Raw genomic sequence first — 21,890 nt, 5'->3', positions numbered from 1 at the left:
TCTCAACTGACTGTAAGCTACTACCTCCTCCAACGTAGAGGTTTGAGGTCCACTCTCCCTAAATACAACAACAGAGTAACCGCAATATAACCAAGTTGTTACAAACACATCGACATACAGTGCAATCCTTGTTCTGTGCTTCTCCAGATGTTGTGTTAATCTTAACCACAGCAGGATCACAGTCAGCCCTTACCCTGCAGATCAGCAGTTCTCTGTCCTTGCTTACTGGATGTGTGAAGGTTTCCAAAGTGCAAACAGTTCACCCTAGAAAACAACAATTCTAATTTCTTACCTTGTCAATATCACACTATAGGATTATTGCCAAAATTCATTATTTGCTCAACGTAACAAATTAAATTTCAGTTCTACTTGTCAAAGGAACTAAAAATTCATGGCAAATGTAATCATCAGTTCTATGTGTAGCATGAGCTGAAGAATTGGGAAGAGTCAAATGAGGTGGTCTGGTAACAAAAAGTTTTTAACAAAGTCATTTTGCTTAAAGAATTATGTTAAATTAGTGATAATTACATTTCGCTAGAAAAAAATATTCTCCTGTTATAAGAGTCACACTGTTCTACAAACCAATCCTGAGAAAGTTGAACAGTTAAACACTTTCTTTGAAGCTGGTTTGGCTGCATAACACAGCTGAAAGCTCGCTATTGCTTGTAAAATAACTATAATGTACCTTTAGGCATGTTCTGCAATAGGGAAATTTCTTCAGGAGTGAAGAGACCGTGTTTGTATCTCTCAGTTGCACACAAGGAAAACTTCATGATGTTTCAAGTCTTGACCAGGGCAGCCAGTTTTTGGTGAGCAGTATTAGTTGAAGAGTCATCAAGTGACAAGGAGGAAAGACGTTCTGCAAGCTTCACCAGATCTCCTTTGTTTTCCTAACAGACAAAAAGGAAATAACAAAATAAAGAGAAATCTACTTGTAGATTTATTAAGTTCCCTGCTCTGGCATCCCATGTTCTAGTTCCCTGTTGACATCCCATGTCTTACAGTAGTTCCCTGTTCTGGCATCCATGTTCTAGTTCCCTGTTCTGTAATCCCCTGTTCTGGCAGCCATGTTCTAGTTCCTTCTTCTGGCATCAAAGGTTCTAGTTCCTTGTTTTTGCATCCCATATAAAGGAGCAGATAAACTTTGAGTCACTCAGTGCCACAGTAATTGGGGATACCAGTAAACACGGAGAGTTGTGTGCCATGTCTAAGAGGTAAAAGCATCCAACTGGTTTTCACAAGGTCACGAAAAATCTCTCTCTTTTGTATACATAACAAATAGAAGTCTATCAAATGCAACAGTAGCTACAAGTGCTCACAAGCAAAGGTGTTATCATATATACCAAAGGTTTAGAAAAATCCTTTGCTATTCTCCTAAAATAACAAAACCACAGGGATTCAATTGAAAATATCCCTGGTCACTAGTCAGTGAAGTCATCTTTAATTAATTTGAGTTGAAACTTCAACTTAAATTAACAAAAAGGATGTAAACTTTGCCATTATCTTTGTAGTCTAGATGAGTCTTCTAAAAACTAGTTCCAAATTAATCTTTAGAGGTAAACAATTCCCCTTTGGCATCCTTACTATAGCTAAGATATCTTGCTCTATGGGGACATAAGAAGTTGAAATGAAATTTGTTTATACATTTGCCGTAATTGCAAAAAAAAAAAAAAAAAAAGAAAAAATCTGAAAAATAACTGTTTTGCTGGTTTGGACAAGGCAAATTTACCAATTACCAGCAGATTAATTCAATGTTGAATTCACATCAGGGGAATAAAACAAAAGAAATTAACCCTTCATTTTCAGCACAACTTCATGTTCAGCAAACAATTTTTAAGATCTTACTTTATTCTCTTTCCTGTTCTGGTAACAGCTTGATGTCTAAGAGTAACAGACAAGGACAGTTAATGTTATCCTCAAAATTCTCTCATCTAAAATTTTGGATTGATGCTCCTTGACTTTCTGATCTAGTGTGGGTCTAAAAGTTTAACAGAGCTTTTACTAAACATTCATAAATCACCTGTATGGTAGGCAAAATTGCCTTGCTAGTGCAACACCATCCACAAACTGCCTCAAAGCTTCCCTCACAGCTCCCTGATGAGCATACAGCTGACCAACTTGTAACAGGGATGAGAGCAAGTCATTTAGGATTGACTAACTAGAAAGGTTTTGGCCAGAACTTTCTGATGTGGCTAGCAAATCTGCACAAACAAAAGGAATAGATGCCAAAATATGTGATTAAAAGTTTAATAATAAAACAGAAGAAAACTCTCCCATGTTTCAGGCCAGTTTGATTGCACTTTTCTCTATATTTTAATCAGGATAATAACACATCCAATTACAAGCACAACTCTATCTCAAAGCCTGAATTAGGATTGCAAGGTATTGCCAACCACATGATTTAGGTATATATTATCAGGGGCTTCATTTATGTTTTCTGCAGGAGGGAAACTGGTTTTCACAGGCAGGCAAAACTCTTTGAACTGAACTTCTTTATAAGATAAACTTTCCTCCAGACCGTCAAATCAGGTGGGCAAAACCGTCCTCACAACCGGTCAATTTGCCCGGTGCCTGGCCCTTAATGAAACCCCTGTATTATCCCAGTCATCAGAACACATTGTCCCTAGTAGAAGCTCATAGAAATCAGGGGCACTACTTTGCAAGCAGGGCTCTGCAGAATTGTGTCAAGAATAAAAGGAAACAAAAATTCCTCAATCACCTTACCCAACAAATTTTCCTTTTGCTTGTGTATCTGTTTGCCAGTACAAAACGCATCTAAACCAAAGATTTCTTCAGCCATTTGTGTTAGTTTATGAAGTGCATCCATAGCCCATTCCAGGAGTCAGTGAACCAAGTAGAGGATCTCAACAATGATAATACTAAAAAAAATAACTGTCACCTGGGAATTACTCATAAACTCATGAATTGATTCACTGATCAAAAATTATCTGGTTGAACAGACTGTTTTGTTGGTACTAAGTCTGCCTAAATTTTCACAGGTCACTTGGCGACGGTTTATGAAAGCAATGAAATAAAAAATCAATATTGGGGAGCTGGGATTGGGCGGTGGTGAGGTCACTCGCCTCCCATTAGTTCAATTCTTGGACCTGGTGTCACATGTGGGTTGAGTTTGTTGTTAGTTTTTTTCCTTACTCCAAGGATCTTTCTAGGGGTCTCCAAAAACAAACACTCCAAATTCCAATTAGACCTAGTATCAGTGGACAAGAAGAGCCATCTTATGGAATATCCACTGCTAAATTCCCATTTCCATTATGAAAAAGTTACTGAATAACTGTGGAGAAGAGTAGATCTAAGTTTTGGAAAGAGGAATTTCCAAAGAAGAAGAGTGAACTTACCAACTGTTATCTTAAATTTGTGGATTGTGGGTGGGAGCATTGCATATTCACAGCAAATTGATTTCCATCTGGCTTTCAACAGGTGGGACTTGTAACTCTTGTGTGTGAAGACTTCACTCTGCAGTGCTTCCTTCAGGGAGACCTCCCCTTCCGCATACTCAACATTAATCAATGAAAACCACGACTGACACACACATCACAAACTGAACAATCCCGTGTTTACACGTACTGACTATTATAGACCTGTTTAATTGGTATTTCCTCCTATACCGTATATTGTATAATATACATGAAAAAATTTCTCACTTCTGATTGGTTAAGATGAACGCAGTTTTCAGTTAATTCAGTGCAGAAGAGAGTTAATTCAGTACAGAAGAGGGTTAATTCAGTGCAAAGAAAGAAACAAACCAGACATTCTGATTGGTCAGAATAATTGGTCAATGTCAATGTCAAGGTCAATGTCACTTGTAGGATTTCAATAAATTATTTTTGCATGTGATGCATGCGCTTTTCTTCCGCGTAGTTATGAGAAGCTACCTCGTATTTTTTCATGTATATTATTAATACATAATCACATGATTTTCTCGTGCAATTTGGAATAAATAATCACTTGTAAATGTTTTCAAAGATCACAAATTGCACTCACCCTATGGGCTCATGCAACTTTGTTAGTCTTTGAGAAAATTTACTCGTGCTTATTTATTCCAAATTGCACTCAAAATCATGTCATTACTATACAAATTGGATTTCCCAGCTGCTCTCAGAGGCTAGCTGGCCCACAGTTTCCTTGCCTAAAGCTATTCCAAGTTCTTCAGCACAAAGAAAAATCACCAACATGGAGCTAGAGTACCACGTATACAAGTATGCTTGCATGATGAATGCTTGTTTAACCCTTTGACTCCCATGTCAGAGACCAAGACAGGAATTCTCCTTACAACATCAGTACAATGTCAAGCAGACAAGTGAGGAGAATAAAGAAAAAAATCAATTGTAGAGGATTATTTAGTTAATCCAATACCAAATTTTCCAAACTTACATCACGAGAAGTGTTTGGCAGACAGTAAGTAGAGTTAGTTAAAGTAGTGATAGGGTTAATAATGATTTTGATTTTTCATACCTTTCCTGTGACTAGCAAATAGTGACTCTTGGCCAACAAGAACTGAACCCATGAAGTACTGCAGGGCTCAAATCTATCAACCAGGTTACTTGTATGAGACAGAATAATTGAAGCATGTGACAAGTCCAGAATGTCACACAATGAGTGAACAGCATCACTTAGGGCACACAATCCATTATCCAGCATATCTTTGGTACCAACTGATTGGGATATACTGGCAGCCATGCAAAGAGCACTAGCTTTTTTTAAGGGCTGCAAGAAAACAATTCATTCATTGAATGAATAAAGGGGGTAAGATTCTGATGGGAAACTGTTGTAAATTAAAATAGTAAATAGTCTTTATTTCACTGATAAAATACATATCAAGTGTTACATATAAAGTGTAATGGGCTAAAATGTGTATTAATTACTTACAGCTAAGTTATGCTTAAAACCAAGTCTATCAATAAAAGCATTTTTAAAACGCTCAGTATTGCAAAGCGGATATAAATTATTGGCTTAACTTGCCTAAGCCTAAGGGTAGCAGAGTTAATCCTGGGAAGGGAGTGGTGCAATGGAAGATGTTCCCACACGCTTAATTTTTTGAAGATACCCATATGTTGTGCTGCATCAGATGGGGCAGATGGGGGGGGGGGGGGGGTGGAATTATAAGTACATATAATTTGGTTTCATCAGCTGAGTTGATAATGTACATGCCAATCGGATGCTGAAAACAATTTCTGAAGCTGATGTTTCAAGTATTAACCCTTCACCATTTGCTCTGATAAAGGGCTTAACCTTGGAATATCAGCTTAAGAAATTCTTTGCTGCGGCCAATTAATATTTATTAACCCAGTTGATACAACCAAATTATCTTGTAATAACCTCCAACAATGCAGAACCTACCTTATTCATTACACCACTGATAACAAAGGCAAGGATCCTCACTGTATAAAATTTACCAGTCGAGATAAAAAAGACCTGACTGGAGAAAATCATTCTTTTCTGTTGAGTGATAGCCTTTTCCTTCAAATACTTAAATCTCTTAAAACTGCTGTCATTTCTTGTACCGAAACATTTTTTTTAACATTTCTATTGCCATGGTCATGTTGTGACAGGACTGCATGAACAGTTAATTGCCTGTGGGAAATCCAAATCGTCACCAATGAAAGTACGTAGCAGGTTTCACCTGTTTTAAAAGCCCAAACATTTCAGCAGTGATAAGCAAGTAATGATATGTCTCTTCAGGATTAATAAGATGGTCCAGGTCAACCTAGAACATTAAAAAAAAAATTCAGTGAGAATAACATTCATGCAAGATTAAATGTATTGTATACAGTGGGAGATGCAGTAACCCAATGGTTAGTATGCTGCACTGCGGGTCAAGAGGTCTGGGTTTGAGAACTGGCTGGGTCATTTTGCTGTGTCCACTTGGGCAAAACACAGCTTTCTTTTCTATCACGTGCCTCTCTGTAACCAGGAGTACAGATAAAAAGCCTGCCAAGTGATAAAATGCTGGGGGAAGGGGATAACCTTGCAATGGACTAGCATCCCATCTTGGGGGAGTAGTAATACGCCTAGTTGCTTAGCCCTTTAACTCCCAGAAATGATTTAAACATGTATCTTTTCCCTTTAAAGCCCATACATGATTCAACAGGTAATGAGAATACTTGAGCTTATCATGTAGAAGTTGTTCTCTTGATCTAACACCAAATTCTTATAACTTATTTACAAGGAAATGTGTAGCAGCTAGAGGGGAGAATTAGTGATTAGGTCTTGGGATTTAAAGGGTGAATTCAATGGAAACCAGGATAACCTCGGGCTGGGTGGGCACTCTGTTTGAGTGCAGACTTAGCACAGCATTTAAATTTTAGTAATCCATAAATCTTTAATGGCACATCTTTCAAATTGTTTAAGTACCTATCGTAAAACGTCTGAAAGTATCAAAAGCTGATACCTATTTAGTTCTCACAACAAATTCCCCATGAAAGAAAACTGTTCTTGGAATTTTACAGTTTCACTTGTTTTCAAATAAAGAATTCTCACTGCCAGTGAAAAAATATTAATGTTTTGGAAATTAAAGTAAAAAAATATATTACATAGCCCTAAAATGCTTTTTCCAGGAAACATTTACCTTTCCACTGGTGTCTTGTTGCAGTGATTTGGTCCTTAGTGACGTCCACATTTCCAAAGCTGCACAAAGTGATTCCATAAATGGTTGCTCCAGGCAGATATCTTCTATCTGAAAAGTTACACCAACATTTCATTTGACAGTCTGATATTTTGAGGGAATGAGGTGCTTTTGGGGATGCACCGGAGGTGCAATGTCAGGGCCCCTTTCCCTTCTGCACGGTCCTCCATGTACACGTACAGGTACAGTATGTTGTTGTTGTAGAAAAACTGACTACAAAATTCATGTCTATTGTAAAACAGGCACATGACATTTCATCAAAGACAACAATTTGTTCCTGAAAATGTGTTGAACAAGGAACAATATAAAATCTGTATAAGTAATGTTCACTCTAGACTTCAAATTAACTGAAATCAACTTCTTGCCCCAGTGCGTCTCTTTGTTGGAGGCACACTCAGTGGCCTAACAGATAGCCTGCAGCCAGCACGACCTCAAGAAATCCAAATTTGAGACCTGGGTGGGTCATCAAATTGTCAGATCAGATCTTAATCAAAAAAGTTTCCAGTACTTTCCTCTTCTCCTTCATAACTGTCAGAAAGCTCTGGCCTTGCTGAAGTTGCTCTCTCATTTACTGCATCTTTGTGCTCAAGCAAAGCCTGCCATAAATATGCAGCACCAAGTCTATCCAGCAAACGTGAATGCATGTTTTTCTCCTCATCCTGACTATCTGTTGAGTCCAATAACTGTTCTAGAGTCTCCCCAGCTTCTTGACAGTACTGCGGTGCAGATCTAAAGAAACTCAGCTACTATTAGTGTCGAGCCCTGCAGTGTCTGCTCATCGCAGGTCTAGGTTTCTTTTGATGCAGATTTGATGTACTTGAAAGGGATCAATTTTTTTTGTCCCTGCCCATCAAGGTGTCTGCTGAGTAAAGATTCATTTTAATAAAAGTAACTGACAGTTTTAATGACCAACTTTGTCCTTTCAATAAGAAGATGATAAAAATTCTTCACAATTAATAGGAGACTTGGTCAATCCATGGTTACCATGCTGAACTCCAATTTAAGAGGACTGTTTTGGAGTCCTAACCAAGGCCACTGTGTTTTGTTCTCAGGCAACCCACTCTAGTTTCATACTGACCCTTTCCAACCATGAGTATGGATTGGTAATAGCAACTTAAATGCTGTGGATTTACAAGCAAGGGCTTGAAATTAATGGTAACCCATTAACCAATGGTTAGTAATTTTCAACGTTTGGTTACTAAAAATTTGTCCAACTAACCCGACATGGTGAGTAACATTTTCTAACATATTTAAACATCAGTAGACCTCAGGGCAAAGAGCACGTAGGCCCGACTCTCAGAGGAATACTTAGAATACTCAAGTTGTTAAGTCAACTTTAACTCTTTTTAGAGAATGCTGTAGATGTACTGTTCTTGACTAATCATGGTAAACAAGAGGGAAATAAAATAGGTGGATAATTGTCTACGTTTTTGAGGTCACTATGCAATTTCAGCTACTCTTTAATTTGTCCTAGTTGTTATTATCAAAATGTTCAATATTTGAGATATCGTAACTTGTGAGCTTGGATACCAAACTTTATTATTTGGTTAGTAAAAAAGATGTCTACTAACCCGAAGGGTTAGTGATCCAAAAATTAAATTGGAGCCCTGCCTGCCATTGACTAACATCCTGTCCAACAGCACTAGGCCTTTCAGGCTGGTAGCTAAGAAGTTAGGCTACTGGCTGAAATTTCAAGTGAGGTGGCTCAAAGGCGGTGAACAATTGTAAGTATACAATGAAATGTATGAAGTTCATATATTTTGAACTGCGGTATTAGATACGCATGATGCACAATCCTCGCAGTAGATAGCGCTATTGCTTAAATACACTGTAGCGCTATTGCTTAAATAGCGCTATCTACTGCGAGGATCGTGCATCATACGTATCTCATACCGCAGTTCAAAATATATGAACTACAGCAATTTGCCCTACTGCTGTGTCATAGCTGAAAAAGTTTGGAACAATTCAATGAAACATTTTGGCAGGTACAGTTGTACTTCACTTATGAAAGGGGAAACCATAAGAAGAAGTCAGAATGTAAAAGAAAGTATTTTGTTACCTTTTGGTCTTGTAACAAGCAAGCTCTTCCTGCAAAACAAAACAGAGCTGGCTTCCTTCTACATCTTTTGCATCTTCTTGCTCTGCAAATGCACTGCATAGGGTTCTGAGAAGAAAAAAGAACCAAGAAATTTCTTCAAACAGTTTCCAATTTACTCAATCTTACTTTAATTATGTAATTCTTCAACACCATAATGATTATATCATTTTGTCTTTTTTTATCACTGTGCCTTATCTCTCCAGAGTCAACCTTAAAAATATTAGAATTCCCCCCATTTTTTTCTTCCCTCTTTAAATTAATTTTATCTGATCCTTTTGAAGCCTTGAACGAGCCAAAAACTAGGATTTTGGTGTATTGAGGTGAGGAATCTGCCACATTTCAACGGTTATGTTATGATAGTTCACTTGCTGCAATGCATAAAAAACTCACTCCTCCCTTTTCTGATGCATCGCAACTTGTGAATAGAAATCGTTTGAGGGCACTTCCCATGGAATAATCTTTATATTTGCTGCATGTATGTATGTTCTGTTTGATTATGAAAACAACATGCATGTATTTGATCAAGTTTAAACAAATTAAAACCAATTTACTGGAGTTCTTGTAACCTTTTTTTTACACATTATGATCTGACATCTGCTTAAAACTCATAAGCTTTAAGTTAATCGACATCAAAATACTAATATTTATTTTGAACTCTATTACAAACCTGCATCTCTCAGACTGTTTTTCTCCCTCCTGTAGATCCTTCACCAGCTCATGTTTCACTGAGACCCATTGCCTGACTGGCTGTTTTAGGGTGTGGGCATCAGAGGCTGTTTTCAGTGCTACCAGGACCACAGTTGAAGCAGTCTTTAGTGCATCCCTGATTCTTCCAGCTCTTCTTTGACAGTCAACTAGCAAGGCATACTTTGTGAGTAGCTTCACCTGAAAAGTATTTTTCAAACATTGCCAAATAAACATTTTCAAAACTCACCATGTCATTGTTAGCCAAAATTAGATTTGTGATCAGCAACTTATTCTACATTCACCCTTTAACTCCCATGAGTGACCAAGACAGAATTTCTCCTTACTGTATCAACACTATATCAAACAGACAAGTAATGAGAATAAAGACAAATACCAATTGATAAAGGGATTATAAGTTAAGCTAATACCAAATTCTCCAAACTTAGATCATAGAAATTGTGAAGCAGACACTAAGGAGAATTATGAATGAAATCTTGGGAGTGAAAGAGTAATAAGTTTTCCCCTCTTACCCACCCTTGTTCCTATTTGGTTCATCGCAAACCTGTTTCATGTTTGTAGCCATAGCAAATTGACCTCATGAGCTAGAAGGCCTATCTTGTCACAGCTTATTTCAGTTTCAGAATCATGAACTGATTAGGAGTGTTGGTGATTCCCCCTAGAAAGAATACCAGTTCATGAAAAGGTTACTCCCCTCTAGCGCTCCACACTAATGGTAGCCAACTAGCCACAGACTAGTGGAAATTCAGTTTTGGCTAGTGGTTTCTGATTTCCAACAGCCAGTTTGGCTAGTAAACAAACTAAAATTGCCGTAACATCTAAGATGTCACTGGCCACTTGGCTAGTAAGTTGAAAAGTTCAGCACAAAACTTTTTGTCAAAGTTTCCCTTAAAGTCTTCCAAAACCCCTTTATACTCCTGTGCTGGGTTGTTCTTTACTTCTACATGTGTTTAGCTACCAGTAATTAAGAAATTTGTCGAATTCTGGCAGTTGTTGACTGTATGAAAGGACCTTGTTCTAGCTTAGAACACCTGCTTCCCATAAGACAGTCTTGAAACAATACTTGAATGTAACATTTTCAGCGAGGAAAACTCTCATGTATAGGGTCAAACCATAGTTCAACTGAACTATTAATTATTTCAATAAACTTTAAATTATAGTACCTTCATCAATTGAACAGACTTTACCTCTTCAGCTTGGACAATGATTTTCTCTTCTGTTTCAGCTCCAAAGCTACAGATTTTTAACTCATCACAGGCAAGAGCCAGCAATGGCACTCCCTCAGTAAAACAGTCGCTTTGATAGGACACACAGCCTACATTGTAAACAGTACTACCCAGCCATCACAGCTCATTAAGAGATAAAGGAATATCAGGGTCTTCAAGAGCATCGTGAATAACCTTGCTTGCTTGCTGTGCAACTGTAACACATTCTCTCAGAATGTGAATTCTGTGAAGAAAACAAAACTGTGAATCAAAAACTGCACTTTGAATGACAACATACAGTTGTACTTCACCCATCACCTCTCACAAACTGACTAGTAACAAACAGTAGAATACTTTCCTTCCACAAGATAAGGAGTTCTATTTGACAATGGAGACCATCCATTTATTCGAAGAGAGAGTGAAGAGAGCCCCTTCTCCATTTTTCCACCATCATAGTTTTTCCAGGACTTGACCACTTGAATGAACTTGAGCAAGCCATTAGCATGACAAAAAGCCTGGTCAATCTGACCCTTAGATATGAGCTGAACAATAATCAAATAAATTCTCTTGCCAAGTTGGTCAGTGAAGGAATAAACTTGAGATATTTACCATTCTGAATAGATAATGTGTCGCTGAGCAACATACTCACTAAACAAAAATTCATAGAATTGTATATTAGTCAGTAATCATTTTAATTTTCACATTACTTCTAATGAAGGATAAGTATGAACTCTTACAAACAAAATTAACATTTTTCAACCATTTTAAGGAAGTTGTTCATTAGTATTTTACTACTACTAAAGTCAGTATTGTCGGTTCACCAAAATGATCTGGGGTGTTCTAAGAAGGTATACAGGTGTATTGTTTCCCACTATCACACAACTAGAAACTATATTTCGTGTAGGAGACAAAAGTCATTTTGAGATTGATTATCAAAGATAAGAAATAAAAAAAATTCTGAGGTTTCTTCAAGTCTCTTTTTTATATTCAGATGCTTGGAGAGGAAGGGACAAAAAAAGTCATAAACATTCAGGGTTCTCCTTAAGTACTGGCCACCATTTTAGAACATGAAAAAAACTACCTTGATTTTGAGTTGTGAAAAAACAACAAATTTCCTGAACAAACAACTTCCTTGAAGGCCATTTTCGCATAAACATCCACAAAAATATTTAAGGTTACATTACATTTTCATGCTGGTTGAGCACCCATTCAATCTCTACCTAGCTCATGTTTACCTAGCCAACCAACTATCATATCACTTTGCATATACTTCCAAACAAATGCACGAGATAGAATTTTAGAGCCCATACATTTTAAATAGATTAAGTACAAACCAACTCAATTGGGGGTAACTGGGTCTTTATTGCCTAAGACCATATGCGATGCTCCCCATGACAGGGAGGTAAATAGAAGAAAAGAAAGAAAAAAAATTTTTTGCAGATTTTTACAGAGAGGAAAACAGGAAGACCTGGAGAAAATACTCCTGGAGTGAGGACAAGAACCAAAACTGAGTCAACCCACATCTCATGCCAAGTCCAGGAATTGAACCTGCATCACAACATGGAGGGGGGGGGTGAGTCCTCTCACCCCTGTGCCATCCCCTCTCCCAGAAACAATACTTTGTGGGCAGCATGCCCCAAGATCCCAGAATGCATGCAACTAACCATATACTGGCTAATAGCCAATCCTTTTTGAAAACTCTGTACACTTATTTTGCAGCTCTCACTTACCTAAATTTGAGGAGTTTGTGATTTCATCAAGGTGCTTCCCTTTTGCTTTGACTTTTTTCAAAGTCTCAATAGCCCATCTCAGAAACTTGGTTGAAAACAATGTGTATTTTGACACAGATTCTTCTGCAACTTTGCAACCCAACTTGCTGCCATTTTTGGCATTCAAGGGTGATCGTAGCGGAGAAAGATAGTCTAAAAGAAAATTAGAGAATTGCTTCATAAACATAATCATGCCATCTTTCAAAATGTTGTTTCATGTACTCACAAAAATATTAAACAGATTTCGCCTTTTTTAACCCTTTGACTTGGGGGTGACTAGCATCTCATTTCTCCTTACAATGTCACCCCCAAAACACACATAATTTGAGAACATGAGAATAACGGAATTGATCACCAACGGAAATGATCACCGATGAAAGAAGCTCTTAATTGTTGAATTAATTCTACTTATTGTCAGTATCTTTGGAAATGTGTAAAGTTCAGTATGCAAAACAAGTGTATTACATGGGTAAAACATTCTCCCGTCGATGAAGGCAAACGAATACCCTTTCCATCGATCGTGCGCAATTATTTTTCAGAAGAATGGTATTCCACATTTACTAAAATTCAATCGATGGAAAGTCAACATCGTTTCCCTGTAGCTTGATGATAATCATAAAACTGCACAAAACTTTAAAAGCTATCATAAGCTTGCTTTAAGGAAACATAATTGCAAAACTATATTTGCGAAGACGGACCTTGGTGTCTTCAAACAAATCGTTTGTTTCACCATTCAGAAGCGCCTTCAGAATTCTTTCCCCCTCCATGTATCCAAGAGGTCCGTTCCATCACAGGTTTTTCATCGTAATGGCTCTTGAAGAAGGTCCTCACGGAAACTTTAGTCGTGAGTTCCCGCTAGTATTGGTGAAACACCACTAATCAAATCAAAAATGGCGCCTTCTTTTTCACCGGTTAGGAGTCCATGTATGACCCCGTAAAATGTCCTGAGCTCGGTATATATTTTCAATGTATTCCAATGTATTCCAATGTATTCCAATGTATTCCAATGTATTCCCATGTATTCCCATACATGGACTACTAACCCAAAACTGGCTGTTTGGAATCAAAATTATCTTCGTTTGTCAGTCAACTCTTCCACACATCCGGTGAGAAAGAGTAACATACATTCACTTCCATAGCGTAGTAGAAGTAAAAAAAAAAAAAAAAAACTGTCCGAAAAGTATGCAACAGGCGGACTTATCTGGGCGGTAAAACTTCCACCGGCTGCCGTAGGGTTATCATTTGTGTGATATCATTAATTTTTTTGTTTACAGCACCTTTATTGACCAATATCACTGTATGATTTTGGTGGTTCTTCTTTGTAGAATGTCGATACCATTGTTCCCCTGTTTATGCGTAACAGTGGGAAAGAGCAAAATGTTCAGTTCCTATTGAAACTAAAACTGTGTGTGTAGATGTATAACGCAAGTGAACACTTTATTGATTTATGAAGAACTCGCTGCAACAAATATTTGAGAAGGTGACCTCTTGCGCTCAATCCATCAATCAATAATCTTTATTTATACACGATAAGTATTAAAAACGACACTTCGCTTGTGGGGTCGTGTCTAAATAATTAAGTAAGATAACTAATGAATTAGAGAATAAATAGGATATACCCAGCTAAAATCATATCGCTACTTACTACTTGCAAGTCGAAAACGATAAAAGCTTAAGCTTTTATGCACATCAAACTTTTATGAGAACAAAGTGAGGTGCATTTTGATTGTATTTGTGCTTACACACTGGAGTCTAGAGGAAAGCCACAGGTATCAGATTAACCTTGGTAGTGGATAGAACGAGGACGTGTCTGTCAGGGTAAGATCGTTTCTAACTAAAAAATTACCATATGAATCTTCTCTTCTTGCTTTAATGGAACAAAGGGCTGTTGTAAGAAAATTCTCCCTGATTCAACTCTGCTATTAGTATGGAACAAGATCACTCAACAAATGGACAATCAAGTAGCAATTAAGCTTATTTGTCCATGCCATGGAAAAAAAAAACCTGAATTTATGTAATGTAACTGTAGAGTTCACTAAAACAACCTTGAAACAGGAATCAGAAATTCATTATTCAACAAACTTCTTCAGCAGCAGATCTGTAAAAAAGTTTTTATCACTGACACACAATTTATCTTCTTAATTCATTTAGGAAGGTTTTGAAGGAGATATTTGTGGGGGAGCTACAGCCAGATGAAACAGTAGATGCCATATTGAGAGAAGCTAGATTGTTATCCAATGTAGGTTTACAAATTTAGCTCGTATTAATCGACAGATATGCAAGAGAGCATAATGTACAACAAGCAACATATACCCTGAACTTAAAAAACTTAAATTTGTCAAATGAACATCCAGTATTTTTTTACTTTAACTGAAATAACTGAGACTTTCTGAGGTTGCCTAGAAATGATGAATTGTACACTGCTCATAGGGGAAAGTTGGTATGTGGGAGATTCAACATGGTGAATACATTTGGTCACTATATTGGACGGGTGGAAGATCTCGGACAAGTGATAAAGTGAGAGGCAAGGTGGGGGGGGTTTCTGGTTTTTCTTCTCCTCTTTCCTCCCTTTTGGTTTGTCACTCCTCCCAGATCAATTCCACCCATCCATTATGGCAACCAAATATATTTGCCCCCTTGAATCTTGCATGCACACACCAACTACGGCCTGCAAGCAGGCTAGATGAATTGTGGACATAGAAATAGTAAAAAAAAAATTTGATGTAACTTGTGATATTCCCTACAAGTATTGTAGCATAGCTGTTTGGGAGAGTGCTCTCAATTCCCACTGTCTTTGTAACAACAAGTGCCAGATTGAATTTTTCACCTTCTTTTAGCTAAATCATCCTAACATTGACAAGTTCTTGGATAGTTTCATGGATGGAGAGTTCTTCTGCATTGTTACAGAATATTGTGAGGTGAGTTTGAATGTTTATGTCAAATATATCTGTCTTGATTTAAAGTCTGTTTTTAATTTGGTGATACACATGTGATGTTACTTAGCATATCATGATATGGTGACTGCTAGATCATCTTCTTTGTTCTTTTGTTCTCTCACCGCCTCAATTTAATTCATAACTCAATATTTACACATTGAAAAGCACACAGCAACTGACATTTGTCATGTACATGTAGCAGCAAACTACTAGATAAATATAGAAAGTATTCAGATAGATAAAATGGAAAGGTGTTCTGATAATTTGTGCTTTTAAAATTGTTGCATGAATTTTGAATGTTATCTCATCCCCTAAAAATTGTCCCATGTCTCATCAAATTGTATGTAAATCATTTTCTGTCAATTCATTTTTACTATTGTAATTATAACCCAAAATTCCAGTTTGAGTAATGAAACCAAACTTTGGGTTTACATCTCTTTACCTTAGTTAAGGAAAAATGCGTCTGCGGGCATGATCTATAAACTAAGGTAAACCTCTTGGTCTTTGCAAGAGGTTTGCCAGCAGATTTTTTTGTTTTTGTTTTGTTTTGTTATGGTACATGAATTGTTTCACAGAAATTCATGTGTCTATGTAAAATGTCTTCATGTGGAAGCTGATAATTCCTTGAAATTTTCTACTTACTAGCTAATAAGTTCCTCCAGCCTTCTCTTTTGAAACTACTGCATGTTCACCATGCATACTTGGGGATTATATACACAATCTAAACTGTGCATTTTTTTCTACCTAGGGAGGTGATCTTGATGATAAAATTAAGGCTTGGGAGAAAGCTGGGAAGACATTTGACGAGTCATTAATTTTGGCATGGTTTATTCAACTGGTTCCAGCTGTCAAGTTTATGCATGAAAAGTAAGTTGGTATGAAGTTAATCCCTCCCCATTTAACTTCAAACTGCTGGAGAAATTTTTGAAAACATACTACACTCTTTGATGCTTTATTTTTCTGATAACAGTTCACATTTCTGTACTATGAATCTAATTGACATTTTGCTTCATGCAGGCGAATTCTACACAGAGATTTAAAGACAAGGTACAACATATCGCACCTTTGTGTGTTTGATATGCACTTTCATTATTTTACTATGCATGTTATGTATTGCCTCTTTTTATTTTAACCATGTCATCTCTAAAACCCAAACTATATTGCATTGTATTGAGCAGTCTATGATCTATAATTTTTTAAAATACTTTTTTTTTGTTTAGTATATTGTAATGTCATACTGCTCACAAAGAAGTGACAGATTCTATAGGATGGATCGTTTATTAAAAAGAAACACCTCGCAGTCCGAAGACTGAATTACGTGTATAATGTACAATACAAGAAACAAAATTCATAGTTAAAATAGTTTAAGAATCTTAATAATAAAAATATACAAATCTAATAAAAAAGCTTAACTTTGGATGATCTTGTGTTAAAAAATATACATACTTAAACATATATATTTACATCCTTAGGCTATGGCTAACAATAAAAGATTTTTTCAAATGATCAGTCTTGCACACTGGCACGTTAAACTTCCTATTGTTGCGCAGCTGCCTGTGGTGCTCAGCTTTAGGTGGGAGCAGACCTGCCAGCTTGTGATTAATGTCAAGAACAATGTCATTAAAAAGATCAAACGATAGAGATGCTCTCCTGTCGTAAAGAGAGGAGATGCCTGCCTCTTTGAGTGCGCTGTTGTAGCTTGCATAAGGAAAGATAATGTGCAAGGCGCACTTCTGAATACATTCCAGGTCTTCAGATAAATAGAACGGAAGGCTGAAGTGAAATACTTGACATGCGTATTCTAAAACCGATCTTATGGTACTACAGTAAAATAAAACAAGATCACTCGCACAGATACCAGCATGTTTGAGTTGACTCAGGAGGTACAATCTTTTGGCAGCCTTTGAGGTTACATTAAAGATGTGATCGTTCCATTTGAAATCATCTCTTATGGTAACACCGAGCACTTTAGCCGAGTTAACAGACTCGAAAGCAAAGCCATCAAGTTCAACTGGAGAATGAATTGGAGGAGATCTCTTAAAGCATGACTGCAGTTCCTTACATTTAGATGGATTCAGCTGCAGGTGGTTCTCCTGAGACCAGGTGCTAATAAAGTCAACAGCTTACTGAAGTGCGTTTTTTTTGGATGGTAGTACTATTTCCGGAACAGTAGTGTCGTCGGCAAATTTCCACATAGCAAACGACCCATCAGGTAACTTAAGATTGTTTATCAGCACCAAGAATAACCAAGGGCCAAGACGAGTCCCCTGGGGAACACCCGCAGGAACACTAAGCCAATCAGAGTAAACTCCGTTGAGCTTAACTCTTTGCTTTCTGTCCCTCAAGAAATCAATAATCCAGTTGATGGCGGTTGGCTTAATTCTGAGAGTATGAAGTTTACCAACCAAGATGTTATGGTCCACTAAGTCGAAAGCTTTGCGGAAGTCCAGTAGAGCGGTTCTTACAGACGCCCTGGTGCCGTCGGTGGCGCGCAGCCAATGATGAAACATCAAGATAAGCGCGAACGTAGTGGAAGAGCCTGCGATGAAACCAAATTGACCTGGATCAATATGAGATAGCACCACGGGCTTCAGAGCTTTCTCGATAACAAAGCTCTCGGCGATCTTTGACATGGTTTATGTAAGTGAGATTGGCCGTAGATCTTTGTTAAAGTCCGAGACAATTGGCGCTTTGGGTAACGGTGGAACATTGGCCAGTTTCCATACATGAGGTATACTGACTTCAGAGAAAGAGGCGTTCAAGATGTCAGCAATGGGCACTGCCAAGATATCAGCATATTCCTTAAGGACCCAGTTTGGAATGTCATCTGTGCCACTCGCCCGAGAAGTGCTGACCTCGCGAAGCTTCTGCGTGACAGATTGCTTGGTAACTACAATCGGATTATCATCATCTGCTGACACCTGTGCGCCAACTGCCAATGGCGAGTAGTCTTTCATTACGCTAACAAACGCCTGGTTAATTTTTTCAGCTAAAACTGCATCTTTATATACAAGATCTTTGTGGAGCTTGGATTTCAGATCGCGCTCAGTAGATTTAGTGGACCCACAAAGCTGTTTCACTTCTTTCCGCCAATTACGAGGCCTGGAAGCATGCAGGCCATCAACCTTGTTCTCGTAATAGACCCTCTGACAGCGCTTGCGCTCTCGATTCACTTTGTTTCTTAAGATCTTAAATAGGTACTGGTTCCCGGATGCGAATGCCTTCTGACGACGGGCAATTAGATGTTTGAGATGTACAGACAACCAAGGCCGGTCAGTTTCATACACCTTTGTAGAACGCCCGGGCATGATCGTCTTCAGCCCAAGGTTAATAGTGTCAGTGAGAGTTCTAAGCTTAAGTTCACATGACAGATCAGGTGAGAGAAGATCAGACCAAGGCACTTGAAGAAAAAATCTGCCCACACTGGCTCTTTTACTGGTATAGAAAAAACTGAGGAGCCAAATTTTATGCAGCCAAACGGCGCAATACAATGCTCTAGATACTATGCTATAGATACTTGCATTTCATAGTACTACAATCTTTTTCATTTTCAGGAACATTTTCCTTAAGAATAACTTTATAAAATTAGGTAGGTGTAACTAGAGTTTGTGTCAAGAATATTTTTTTACTGACAACACAAGATGCTACGCACAAGAGCCCAGGCAGTGGCAGAGTGCATACGGATTGTTGAATCATTCGTTCTGTCTTTGATGCTCATGTTGTAGACTTATGGCAGCCTACTTTTAGATTATTCTAACAGTGAAGTGTAAGCTGAATGATGCAGAAAAGTTTACTCACTCAGGTAATTTAAATCTTGTAAATTAAGTGTGTAGAAGTGTTTAGGTCTTCTCGCACGAATTGTTCATGTTATTGTCACTTTTAAGACTCAGACACCCATTTCTCTGCAGTTGGGTATTCTGTAGCATATTTCCTTTCCATTTTTGGCTCCACAAAGGTATGTTTTGATCAAGTTTGGAATAAAAAAAACCATCACCCTTCAAGGGACAGGATGCCATTTTGAATCTGTCCAAGTAGTTCGGCATACTCTTGCCTTTGTACCACCCCCATGCAAATATACATACACCGTGACTTTGAACAGGTAAACTTACTGGAGAGGGGAAGAAAAAGTGTTTAATCCAGGTTTAATTCATTAATTAATGTATAACAAAGTGAGTGAGTGTGTGATTTGTAATTGAAATTTGCCTCCAAACCCTAAACCCATAGCATGACTTATGTCATACCATGAGGTTAAAATGATGAACCGTAAATTTATCTGTTTACCAGCTGTTTTGCAGAGGAAACATCTGGACAGGTATCACACTCATGTTAGATGTGGATTCTCAAAAATCTGAGGTAAGTGGTGGTGTTCCCACTAAAAGAGATCTGTAGATTACGTTCGATTAAAATGATGAATAATTATACGAATTAAAGTTATTTCAAAATGCTTTTGCTCTAGAGCAGCCCACAACAAAGTCTATATGATTGTATATCTAACATATCAAATAACCTTACTACTCAATATGTTCATGAATTTATTATAGCAACTTAATGAAGATCTGAGAACAAACAAACTTCAACTTGATGGCAAAGGAGCTTTAATAGCATAGCACTGGAGGTTTGTACTCTGATAGTTGTAGGTTAACGACATTTAACCCTTTGCACCCCAAAATTAATTTTGGTATTCTCTGCATTCTTCTGTACTTTATTTACAGTATTGACAATCAGGACCTTCTTAATTTGGTGATTATTTCCTTTATTCTTATGCCTTCTATATCTTATTTAAATTAGAAACCAGTTACTCTATCTAAGGGGTTAAAGAGTTAAAACATAATATTTTATTGCTTTGTAAATAAAATCTTAAAACGTTGATTATGTACACAAACTGTGGTTGAGAATGAAATTCCAGTTAAGAGAAAAGATGCAGCAGCATGGGATTAGTAGAGTGTTACTTGTTACCAGTTATATCATCCCTTTAATTTTGAGTTTTATCTTCAGAAAGTAAGGAATAATTAACAACATAAGTTGTGTTGATTCCTCTCTTTGAGCAGAGTACTTCTTCTGGAGAATTGCTGCCATCAGCTCATGAACTGTCACCAATGGAAGAGTTCTTTGTCATGCCTCAGTTGGAGAAACTGTAAGTTACTAGTTTGTTTGTTAAGGTCCCTGTTTTTCCTTCATTTAAATTTAATGCATGAAGTTTGATTCTAATGTGATCACTATTTTGAATTCATGATTTGCAGACCACAATTGTCCCTCGTGTCGGTTTGGATGTTCTCCAGGCAGACTTTGGGCAGATGCTGGATCCTAAGGCTGTGGAGCAGAAGGTAAATGGTTTCAAAAAAGGGTTTAATTCCTTTGGTTTAGTTCACTGTGAATCAGAGCTCAATTGTTTATTCTGTTTTCTGTGTTTACTTTATACAGACAGTAAACATCACAAATCATACAAAGGGAAAAGTCACGTGCATGTGGATGAAAGGTGAAAACTTGTACTTTTTAGGTCATTAACAATTGTTGTTTGCCCATCTCTAGTTTGAGACCTATGATTTAAATTGCAAATAAATGTTACATTGTGGTTTCTTCTTGTGTTATGTTTTGCTCCTTTTTGTCTGATAGACACAACAAGGAATATTTGTGTTTCCCCAGATGAAGCAGACATCCTCCCTCTAAAGACTGCATCATTCCGAGTGACATTTAGACCAGTAAGTTATTTGATACTGTCAGTAAACACTGTCTATGCTTCTTTCATTCACTTGGACTTGGTTCATTTTTGCCTTTACTGTCTGATTCTGTTTACAGTTCAATTTGTAATTCTAATTTTTTTTTTAATAGAATGCTGCTAATCAGGTTTTTAGTGCTGACCTGGAGTGTTATACATTTTATAAGGTGAGGGATTTATTTCCTGTGCTGGTGTACCTGTTAAGAAGCCTAAATTTTTTCCAAGCTCATAACAACCATTTATTTATTTGTCATGAAATCAGGGTTTCTGATTCAAATTGTTGATTTTGAGATAGCAAACTGCAGTTCTAGTTCAGTACCCATATAACTGATTTTCATTTGATAAATAGAATTTACTCCTTGTTTCCTTTGTACTTGCTTCAAACACTTCACACTTCAGCAATGGAAGTTATCACTCAGAATGAAGAAATGCATGTCCTTGCTATTACTTTTTATTGCAATTTTCCAGGGGATTATTCCCTTAAATACACACCCCCCTCCTTCCTCTTCTGTCGAGAAGGGGACACCCATGGTGTCACAATCAGAGGCTAGGAATTGTGGTAAAAAATCTTATTCTTTGTCAGGCAATTAACTTGAGAGTTCTGATAGTGTCATTAAGATGTTTTTTGACGTTTAATTCTCTGCCTATCAGGTGAAGTATGCCCTTGATATTGAGTCGCACCAATAGTTATTATAATATTATTTGTATTTTGGAACAGAGTATGAGAGATTATCGACTGGTTGAAATGTCCTCCCTGGTGTCTTTCGCTCAGTGCTACAGGTTTGTGCTGAAATCAACTTTAATAAGTAATTTGAACT

At 37.4% G+C, this 21,890-nt stretch overlaps 3 protein-coding genes and 1 long non-coding RNA gene across 13 annotated transcripts in view; 2 read left to right on the top strand and 2 right to left on the bottom strand.

Moving 5' to 3' along the window:
- The window catches only part of LOC148717171 (separin-like), a 7,452-nt gene extending 7,195 nt beyond the window's left edge, over positions 1–257 (bottom strand). Inside the window, exon 1 of the mRNA XM_088745819.1 lies at positions 119–257. The gene's annotated coding sequence lies outside the window, so the exon portion shown is untranslated. The remainder of the gene's footprint in view (positions 1–118) is intronic.
- Positions 258–494: 237 nt separating this feature from the next.
- Positions 495–10,737, bottom strand: LOC148717170 (uncharacterized). 9 transcript variants are annotated; one of them, XM_088745779.1, is made up of 14 exons: positions 10,634–10,737; positions 9,991–10,104; positions 9,409–9,626; positions 8,703–8,807; positions 7,152–7,372; positions 6,587–6,690; positions 5,642–5,725; positions 4,474–4,725; positions 3,357–3,513; positions 2,725–2,879; positions 2,021–2,201; positions 1,846–1,881; positions 1,320–1,374; positions 495–1,207 (listed from the first exon to the last, which is right to left on the bottom strand). In XM_088745779.1, the coding sequence occupies exons 2-10, from the start codon at positions 10,009–10,011 to the stop codon at positions 2,806–2,808; spliced, it is 1,236 nt and encodes a 411-aa protein (XP_088601905.1). In that variant the 5' UTR covers positions 10,012–10,104; positions 10,634–10,737; the 3' UTR covers positions 495–1,207; positions 1,320–1,374; positions 1,846–1,881; positions 2,021–2,201; positions 2,725–2,805. The 9 variants fall into 9 exon arrangements, with proteins under 9 accessions (XP_088601905.1, XP_088601906.1, XP_088601904.1 ...); XM_088745780.1 differs by lacking the exon at positions 1,320–1,374 and having other exon boundaries at positions 497–890; positions 1,003–1,207; XM_088745778.1 differs by lacking the exon at positions 1,320–1,374 and having other exon boundaries at positions 497–1,207.
- Positions 7,866–10,762, top strand: LOC148717169 (uncharacterized). The gene is made up of 4 exons (XR_015995576.1): positions 7,866–8,367; positions 9,023–9,061; positions 9,444–9,612; positions 10,672–10,762. It is a non-coding gene; the product is annotated as an uncharacterized LOC148717169 (long non-coding RNA).
- A 2,645-nt stretch (positions 10,763–13,407) lies between these two features.
- LOC148717168 (serine/threonine-protein kinase Nek11-like) lies at positions 13,408–16,773 on the top strand. Of its 2 annotated transcripts, XM_088745808.1 has the most exons (6): positions 13,408–13,526; positions 14,177–14,238; positions 14,572–14,659; positions 15,258–15,338; positions 16,105–16,223; positions 16,374–16,773. In XM_088745808.1, exons 1-6 carry the CDS (start codon positions 13,437–13,439, stop codon positions 16,486–16,488), a joined length of 555 nt encoding a protein of 184 aa, XP_088601934.1. In that variant the 5' UTR covers positions 13,408–13,436; the 3' UTR covers positions 16,489–16,773. The 2 variants fall into 2 exon arrangements, with proteins under 2 accessions (XP_088601934.1, XP_088601935.1); XM_088745809.1 differs by lacking the exon at positions 14,177–14,238.
- Positions 16,774–21,890: the final 5,117 nt, after the last annotated feature.

This window comes from Stylophora pistillata, chromosome 14, assembly GCF_964205215.1.
Source record: "Stylophora pistillata chromosome 14, jaStyPist1.2, whole genome shotgun sequence".
Lineage (NCBI taxonomy): Eukaryota > Metazoa > Cnidaria > Anthozoa > Scleractinia > Pocilloporidae > Stylophora > Stylophora pistillata.
The sequence above is the reverse complement of the archived record's forward strand: the minus strand, read 5'-3'. Positions and strand labels throughout refer to the sequence as shown.

Coding starts and splice junctions, on each gene's coding strand:
- LOC148717170 (XM_088745777.1), bottom strand. CDS start 10,011: ATGGCTACAAACATGAAACAG. Junction 7,373..8,702: donor GCTTGTTACAAGACCAAAAG/GTAACAAAATAC, acceptor GAGTTTCTTTAG/ATCTGCACCGCAGTACTGTC. Junction 6,691..7,151: donor TTATGAAGGAGAAGAGGAAA/GTACTGGAAACT, acceptor CTTTTCAGATAG/AAGATATCTGCCTGGAGCAA.
- LOC148717168 (XM_088745808.1), top strand. CDS start 13,437: ATGTATTCCCATACATGGACTACTAACCCAAAACTGGCTGTTTGGAAT. Junction 13,527..14,176: donor TCAACTCTTCCACACATCCG/GTGAGAAAGAGT, acceptor ACTGGAGTCTAG/AGGAAAGCCACAGGTATCAG. Junction 15,339..16,104: donor TTGTTACAGAATATTGTGAG/GTGAGTTTGAAT, acceptor TTTTCTACCTAG/GGAGGTGATCTTGATGATAA.